Source organism: Pyxicephalus adspersus, chromosome 3, assembly GCF_032062135.1.
Source record: "Pyxicephalus adspersus chromosome 3, UCB_Pads_2.0, whole genome shotgun sequence".
Lineage (NCBI taxonomy): Eukaryota > Metazoa > Chordata > Amphibia > Anura > Pyxicephalidae > Pyxicephalus > Pyxicephalus adspersus.
The window spans coordinates 152,463,571-152,473,108 of NC_092860.1; the positions used below are offsets into that span (position 1 = coordinate 152,463,571).

The following is a 9,538-nucleotide window of genomic DNA, read 5'->3' on the forward strand; positions in this document are numbered from 1 at the left end:
TTCCAACTCTACTTTATCTGTGATTTACAGAAAAACATTTCAATATTTTTTTATTCAGAGATTCATGATTTGGAGATTAGAGATTGGCTACATTGATTTACAGATTAAACCACAAAGAGGACAACATTTCTATAACTCAGATTCACTGGCATTTGACCTAGCAAGATTTCTAAGCTTCATGACTTCTCCTATGTATTGGGTTGTGATAATATTAATATATTTATTTAGGTAAACTGTTTCATGAAGTTTTTGTTTCTCCAGGGAAAGTCAGCAAAGGACATTCACACTGAGATGTCACAAACACTGGGGGAGAAGTGTCCTTCCTACAGCACTGTAAAAACCTGGATATCTTGTTTCAAGAATTTCACCGTTGAAGATGAGCCCCACAGTGGGCGCCCCCCAACCTCAACTGACCCAGCCAACCTGCGATGCTGTCCATGAGCTGATTATTGAGAACCGATATCTGCATATTGCGAATATCTGCAAAAAACATTGCCCAGATACTTGACATCTCATGGGAGCATGTTGGGTTTGTTATCAGCATCGAAAGATATACCATGTTTTCTTGGAATTGATTTCTGATGTGTCATCTATAGGCTACCTCACTAATGAAAGTCTGTCAATCCCGCTCCAATTTTTTGTATTTTTTAATTATAATGTTCTTATTAAATTTATCAAGATGTGTTTCAAAATTACTTAAATATGAGACATGGCTGGCCAGCCTTCAAGATGGCGGTGTAAGATTTGAGCTCCGTCTGAGTTTAGGCATAAAGCAACGATATTCAAATCAGCGGACAATATTAACCTACATTGAAGGACCATTGAATCGTTACTCACCTCGGAGATCATGACGAAACACAAGAAGGTGAAAAACAAACCTCAGAAGATGTCCTACTACTTCAGGCTTTAGGAATCCTGTGACTCCCAAGATGGCGCCGCTTCCTCTTTTGCAGAGTCACCTTCAGCACTGACACCTAAGCGATCGCTTCCACCACTGAGCCCAGTAAGCAACGGACACTCAGAGGAAAATCCGGAGGTAACTTCTCGTCCTGTCCTATCCCTTTCCATATAGTTCTGCTCTATGCGGAATGAGGTATCTCAAGACCCTAGCTCTCCTGTAAGCGAGGACGGTTAGGTAGATTTACATGTAGGCCCCACAGCCAGAGTGGATTTAGAAAATTATTAACTGACAAAAGGTAATTTGTCTACATTTACCTGAAACAATCCTTACATCAGGATTTACATGTGATGCTGGACAAATTTAAAATAAACATATGAAAAAACGTATTCACCGTATTTTAAATAGGATGGAGGAATTTTTTACAGACTCACAATGACTTGGTGGAGGCATATCAAGATAACAGAAATGAAATTGCATGGATTAAATCTAAACTTGCTGATTTGGAAGATCGCTCTCAACGCAATTATATTAAAGGGAGGGGTGTAAGAGAGCCCTACTACAACAGGTGTTTAAATGACTGAAAGGGGAACTCTGTTTATTCAGGAAACCCATTTAAAGTGAGGGATGTAAGAGAGCCCTACTACAACAGAAGGTTCAACGACTGAAAGGAGAATTCTGTTTATTCAGGAAACCCATTTCCACCAAAAAAAAACGCCTACATAGAGTCTGAAATTTTTTTCTCAAAAATATTTTGCAAGCATCAACAAGAAGTTATGATAGCCATCAAAGATTCCCTACATTTTCAATATATTGATCGTGTATAGGGATGAGCGAGAATTACGTTCTTGCGAAAATGTCCTCGAACTTCCAATGGGTCCACCAAATTTCAGCGAATGATGATAAAACCATCGTAAGTTCGGAGGAAATCATTACGATCCCCGGCACTAGAGTTAATTAACCTCTGGTGCCCCATGATCGCAGTGGACTCTAAGGGCTGCAATAATTCTTGGAGCCCTGGGAATCCTCCTGCTTGTGATTAACTAGAGGTTAATTAACCTCTAGTGCCCAGGGATTGCAGTGGAACTTAATCTGCAGAGTTAATCTTCAGTTCAGTTCCCACGGTCACCAGGTCGATACGTACCGTAGAATCTGAATTGCAGTTGAACTCCTAATGGAGAAACTCCATTGAGAGTTTGCCTGCAGTCACAGCTGACTTCAGGCACTTTGGTGCCTCCTCCAATCAACTTTAACCCCAAAGTTCCCCAGATCTCACAAAGATCCTGTATTTGAATATCCTTTATTAAAGAAATATAAAGTTACTAAAGTTGCATCATAAAGTTACTAATATACCTAATAAATACATCAGATGTCATCCACTCAATATGTTCAGACATTAGACTTTGAAGCTGTTTATCTATGTTGGTAATCTCTGCATCATAATAATCAATCAATATCTGCATTACACCAGTAGAATGAGTTTACTTTCTAAAATTTACTTTTCCAAATTTTTTTATGCCCAAAGGCATAAAATTTTCATTTTTTTTTACTTTAATAGATAGATAAGTCTAGTTGTGTATCTTTACAAATTTAAGTGAAACAATTCTGTCAGATATGGACGATTTGTAAAATATATACTATATGTTTAGAAAGTTTTTATACTAAATTTTAATGACAACAGACCAGTGTGTTACACATACTCTACAAATAAGAATTTAGGACATGCAGAATACACTGGGTCTGTATACAATATTTTATAAAATTCTTTTCTCCAACATGTTTTTTTGTGTGTTCAGCTCGGGTTTAAGAAACAAAATGTACAGTTTGGGAAAAAATATACAGAGTAAAACCCCAGCACTAGAGGTCAGTATTGCAAATACCTCCACAGCCACCACGTATTTTCCCATGGTGCTCAGATAGGCCGGGATCATGGCAATCCACACACTGCAGAACACCAGCATGCTGAAGGTGATGTACTTGCCCTCATTAAAACTGTCCGGTAATGTCCTCACCATGAAAGCCAGAACAAAACTTACAGCTGCCAGGAACCCCATATAACCCAATGTGATATAAAAGGGCAATGATGATCCTTCATTGCATTGAATGATGATCTTCCCAGGATAGGAGTACATGTCATACTCCTGAAATGGGGGAGAGATGGACAACCAAAGAATCCCATTTATACCCTGAATGGATGAACAGAACAACATAACTGTATTGGGAAGTTTGACTCCCACCCATTTCCTACAGGAGCTTCCAGGTCTGGTGGCTTTGAAAGCAATGACGACCATGATGGTTTTAGCTAGGATAGAAGACACCGAGATAGTGAAGACAATTCCAAAGAAGATTTGTTGAAGCATACACGTGATATCCACAGGACGGCCAAGGAACAGGAACACAGAAAGGAAACTCAGAGTGAGAGAGCAGAGCAGAATGAAGCTGAGGTTCCGGTTATTGGCCCTGACTATGGGAGTGCTCCGAAACCAGAAAAATATTCCAAGGATAAAGACAGATGTGGCAGCAAATAGGTTTGAAGACACTGAAAAAATAAAGACAAGAACATCATTCTCATATGACAAATACTCAGTAATCTTGGGAACACAAATATTTTTTGCATCATTCGGCCATTCATCTTCAGGACACATCTGGCAGTTTTCACTGTCTGTAGAATAAAGTCACAAAATATTAAGCATTATATTTTTAACATATTCAACATTTGCTGACATTTAGAACTCTATTTATAAACAATTTACATGGAATTGTAGATTTGTGCAACAAATGTACTTGCTTATTCATTCTGTGCAAACTGAGATGATGTATGTACTGGAAGGAGTGAATGTACTGTGAAGTATTTTACAAGGAAGGTGTTACAAAGACATGAGCATATGTACTGAGAAGTACATTGGCATGTTGATAGGGGGAAAAGGAAGACCCTGTAAAGGCAAAAATCATTGGCAAATCAAACTTCAACTTTTATAACTTAAAAAATTAAAACAGACCTATCAACACATTTTTTACTTTATATAAAGGATAGATAACATTATTTTTACATTTTTTGGAAATACTACACCAGATCTTGTGCCAGTGCACTACTAGATCAGGTGACGTAGGAAAAAGAACCAGGAAAAAGATAGCCGTGCCTGGTGTCCAGCCTGTGCTGCGGTGAAGAAGGAAGATGGGACAGATCTGCGGCTTTCCACCTGTAAAGGTATCATTTTTTTCTTTAAGATCCTCTCTTAAAGTCATGTCTGTCACTGATAACTCAGGTCTCCACTGATGATTGGGAACAAATTAGCATGGTTTCCAACCAAGTGAACACTGAGGGGTCTGCTTGAATCAATCAGCCTGTACATACTTTTTTTTTGGTGTGTGAAATGTTTTTTTATTCACAGACCAAAATGGCTAAAATTCACTAATTCACCATTTGGTAATGCCAGAAAACCAATCCTATTATTTAAAATCTCTCCAATCTTTCCAAATGTCTCTTGCTCGTGGAATGTTTGGTAGATTGTTCTTAGATATTGGCCAGATTTACATTGCAGATACTAAAAATCTTTAACATTTGTCAGTTGAAGTGATGATTATCGATGGTTCATGTTTGAGAAGATCAGTAAATCTTTCAACCTTTAAAATTGAATATTACAATTCTACCCTGTTGAAAAAACTGCAATATCTGACATTTTCATTCATAGGTCTAGGTAGGTTTTAAACATTACTTTAACCTCCCTAGCAGGGGAGGTTCATTTCTTTCAGGTTTTATATGTCTATAAGCAGTACATTGTTTTTTGTGAAAATTTATTTTACAGTATAATATATTAGTATGAGTATAATAAAGTTTTGAACACAAAATCATGTCAAAACAATAAATTTAATAATTTAAAACATCTATATATTTAAAAAAAAATAATTTTTTTAAACATATATTATACTATTATAAATACTGTAAAATAAATTTGCTTTTACACATATAAATCCAATGTATTGCATTCAATACATTTATTTTGTATTGAATGCAAGCCAAATGGATTTTGAATTTCCTGCCTGACCGGCAACGTACACACGCACCAATGTCACCGGGAACTCTCCTAGTGACTCATCAGGTGCAGAAGCCGACCAGAGGAGGAAGGAAGAGGACAGAGATCACAGTGATGGACGACATGGGATGCCGGCGGATCAGGAAAACGCTGTATTTACTAACCTTCCCATAGGTTTCCTATGGGAGTGTGACTCGAGGTTACCCCTTTCAGCAACTTTTTTCTACCGCGAGTCACACTCAGGGTTATAGGTAGGAAGGTTAAATCTGAACTCTTCTGGGTTTTTATGTATATGAGAAAATAAAGCTTACCAGACTGGTTTGATATTTCTCCCTCTGAACACAGAACACAATCATAACAACATATGTGATAGCCTTCTCTTTGAGTTTTTCTGAATCCTGGAAGGCATTCTGCAGAACATCTATTTGATATTTGTTTTTATAGTGAAATACTGAAACCAGTGATGGAAAGTAAGTCTAATAATATTTTAGTTGTGATTATTTTATATTACGTTGACACATTTTTTTTGTGTGTGTTTTATATAAAAAATAAGCATTATTAAATATCAACATAAGTTTCCAACAATGCAATAATAACATAGACTTATTTTAAAGAAATAGGATATTTATATACAACTAACAAAAATAGCTAACATAGAGTAGGTAATTTACCAGGTAAAGCACATTATAAAAGCTTTAAGATTAAAAAGAAAAAAAGAAAAATCTAGAATTGTCCAAGGAAAAAATTGACTTCTATCATGTCAATAAAATGATAATTAGGATCGTCTCATAGTCTTGGGAAATGGGGTGGGGGCAGAGGTATATTTGAGTAATAAGTATAAAATATTAAGGTAAAGTTGAGCTATATAAAAAGTTACATATTATGACATTGAGGGTAAAATGGTTTCATGTATACATATAAATATACAATACAGATCATTATACCACCAATAAGCATTATGGGTCTATGATCAGCAATAATTCAATTAGCAATAAAATCTATGCTGATTATCAAGGTTTTCATTTCAAACAAAACCTAATAAAGAATGTAAATGAAAATATTACTTTATAATATGAAGATAAATTCATTTAAATATTCATTTTTAAGTTTGATGAATAAGGGTATCATATGAAAGCTTATATGATATGGTACACTGTGATTAACATAATATGGGAAAACTAATTTTACTTTATAAAGATAGGGCAAGAAGACTTCAATCAAGAAAGAGAATCATCTTTTTTGATCTTCATGATGACTTGATGATGACCTTATCCCAAAACATGTTTTTTTTTTCCCGAGTTACCAAAAATTTTATCAGAGGAACATGGGTAGTTAAAAGACTTGAAACATATCTAATTTTAGTCAACTGGGACATGGAGAAAATGAAAATTTAAACTTTTGCCATCTCTGTGGTGTCACGTCATACACACACATACAAGTATTCACACCCATGTATTCTTGGTTAATTGCTGCTGTAACTTTCTATGAAGATTTTTGAATAAAGAAACAAGTTTTTTATATTACAGAAGAAGATGATCTTGTTCTTAATTCACACAAATAATAATAATACTTTTGTTTTCAATATTTTATTAAGAACAAAAGCTTTTACAATTTTTCAAAAAACAAAAATCAAAGTAAAAAAACAAAGAGAAGAAAAAAAAATCCTTTCCTTTAAAAAAGAGAAGAAAAAAAAATCCTTTCCTTTCCCCAGCCAATCACAGAGCACTAGAGGTGAATGAATAGGGAGACTTGTTCCCATTTAGCCTCTAGTGCCCGAGGATCCCGTGGGACTCCTGTTTTCTTGGATAGAGAATCTCTATCCAAGAACACCTACTATAGTTACGCTAGGGCTGCAAGAGCAATTAGGGGAGCGGAGTTGTCAGCTCCACTCCCCTGATTGCTCTTGCAGTTCTACACATTCCCAAAAAAAACCCCGAATTTCCCCCATTGACTTTAATGGTGTTCGAATTTGATGTTCGATCACCCGAACAATATCCCCCTATTCGATCGAATAGCTGTCGAAACGAATAGTGAGATATTCGAACAAACACTAGTTAGAGCACAATGATTTAGCTAAAATAGAATCTGGTTTATTGCCCTTGGTGTAGTATTTATTCTGATCTGCTTGTCCGCCCAAAAGACAAATATCCAACTCCTGTCTAGCTTTATCTAATTGTTTCCTTTGAGAAGTAGTAGGTGAAGATTTAAATTGAGCAGACAATTTCTAAACTGTATTTTCCAACAGTGTAATCTGGGCTTGCCTTTTCCTTTTTTTACTGGTAGCCAGTTGTATAAAGTTGCCCCGCAAGACTGCCCTATGTGTGTTACGTATTGTACCCATAGAGACATCACCAGTGTCATTCAGCAAAAAAAAATCTTTTAGTACATTGCCAATTTCCAGGGTTGTATCAGGCCCATTAAGTATAGACTCATTAGGAACCCACCGAAATTCCCTTGGCTGCTCGTATAAAGAGGACACAGACAGCATCGTGGTCTGACCAAGGGATGAAAAGGATATCACATGATATAGTTGAGGAAAGAAAATTGGTGGACATTAATATGTGGTATTTTCTACGCCAGGCATGATGAGGATGGAAATAAAATGTATAGTAGCGCTTGTGAGGATGTAGTTCTCTCCAACTATCCACCAAATTATACCTCTGTAGAAGTTTTGCAAAGGGGTGAGTACCTGTACTATACTTTGGTCAAATGGGGCCTGCTTGATGGTGCCTATCCAGAGATGAATAAACAATCATATTAGAGTCCCCAGACATGATCAAAGTACCTTTCTGGTGTTGCTTGTTTAGCATAATCAGGTGAGTGAAGAATTTTATCTGTTTTGTGCTAGGAGCATAAAATTTACAATTGTAACTCAAGTATCACCCAATTGGACTACTAGATTAAGGTACCTCCCATCTGGGTCTTTATTATCCAAATAGCATGTGAAAGGTAATGATTTCTGGAAACCAGTTAGCACCCTCTTTATTTTTACAGGCCGATTCGCGACAAAAATTTGTGGATATGTGCTGCTGAAATACTTTGGGCAAAATACTTGGGACAAATTAAGTCAATATGTTTAGATTGAAAATAACCAAAAACTTTAGTACACTTATGTGGGGAGTTCAAGCTTTGTACATTTAGATTTATTGGCATAACAACCAATACAGAGAAGATCATAATTGCATTTCACCCCAAAACCCGCTGACAAGTACAAGTTCGGTCCTCATGGGACTGGGGGGAGAAGAAACTGGGAAAGGGTTGGGATGGGAAAGAGATGAAGAAAAGCAAGATAGAAAATAGAGAGAAGACAAAGCATAAAACAAACCATAAAATTACAATACTTTTAAAGTGACATTAATGTATGTAAACAACACACTGTAATAGTGGAAAACAACGGTGGGACATGCAGTGGCTACCACCACAAAAAAGAACAAAAAAAGGAAAATAACCTGTCAACAGAAATCATAAGGAAAAAAAGATAACACTTCTCGGGGGTGGTGACTATTGATAATAACATCACAAGGTAGACCTTTTGGTCTGCAAATTTTCAATTCTCTAGGCGTTTACATGGTACATCTGGGGCTAATTCTTGCAGGAGAGCTAAGATAGTAGACGGTAGTTCTACAATGTGTTCAGGGAGACCCCTTATATGTAAATTAGATGGATTACTGGATGGATTAGTAAATTTGAATTTTAAGCTTAATGGAATCAATGTCCTCTTCGTGACCTTCTAAAACCTTGGTTATATCAGACATACGGCCTTCTAATTGTGCAGCATGGTGATTTACCTTTCTCATTTCTTTAGTAAGATGTGCAGCCAATCTTTTAAACTGAGCTCCAAATGAAGTATGTTATATTGATTGGAAGTTTTTTTTAAAGTAAACGAGGAAGAAAAATGAAGTACCTCAGTATTGAGTGCTGAAGTGTTTACTGTCATTGATAGGTGTAAAGAGTGATCTGGCCCCTCTGGAGAGGGAGAAGGCTCATCACTTAGGTCAGCATGGTCAGGTGCTTTAGCCCTGTACAGGGCTGCTTTGCGCTCTTCTGATGTAGACCTTTGGGGGAACAGTTCTCCTGGACACCAGCCATACCTGGACCTGCTTTGCGCTCTTCTGATGTAGACCTTTGGGGGAACAGTTCTCCTGGACACCAGCCATACCTGGACCTGATGATTTAGACAGAATGGAGACGTCTTCATCTTACATGAGTGGCGGAGCTTCTGGCACACTAGAGGTACTTGCAGGACTCGCGGGCGCCATTTTGGAGTGGAGCCTGGTGGAGGCTCTGCGGCGATCTTGTCTTGTCTGCTTCTTTTTGGAGGATTGGGAATGTGTGCCCATGATGTCCAGAGGTTTCCACTGTGCCAGGTACTCATCTTTGATAATATGGGCAAGATAGTGTTAACAATTTATTGTTGTTTGTGTCTATTAGCAAATATCATTCTATTTAAATGTCTTGATTACCAATGTCAATGTGAATAAAAAGATATAATAAATCCACAATTTACAGATGGGGTTAAAAGTTGTGGTTTTAAATATATTTTAAAGCTTATTTCTGAGCATATAGACATGCATTCTCCCTCCTTTTAAATCCTTAATCCCCTTTA

The 9,538-nt window shown here is 36.8% G+C and overlaps 1 protein-coding gene across 1 annotated transcript; it reads right to left on the bottom strand.

Moving 5' to 3' along the window:
• Window positions 1-2,652: 2,652 nt before the first annotated feature.
• On the bottom strand, window positions 2,653-9,307 carry LOC140327534 (vomeronasal type-2 receptor 26-like). The gene is made up of 4 exons (XM_072406924.1): window positions 8,837-9,307; window positions 7,718-7,776; window positions 5,244-5,353; window positions 2,653-3,560 (listed from the first exon to the last, which is right to left on the bottom strand). Exons 1-4 carry the CDS (start codon window positions 9,305-9,307, stop codon window positions 2,653-2,655), a joined length of 1,548 nt encoding a protein of 515 aa, XP_072263025.1.
• Window positions 9,308-9,538: the final 231 nt, after the last annotated feature.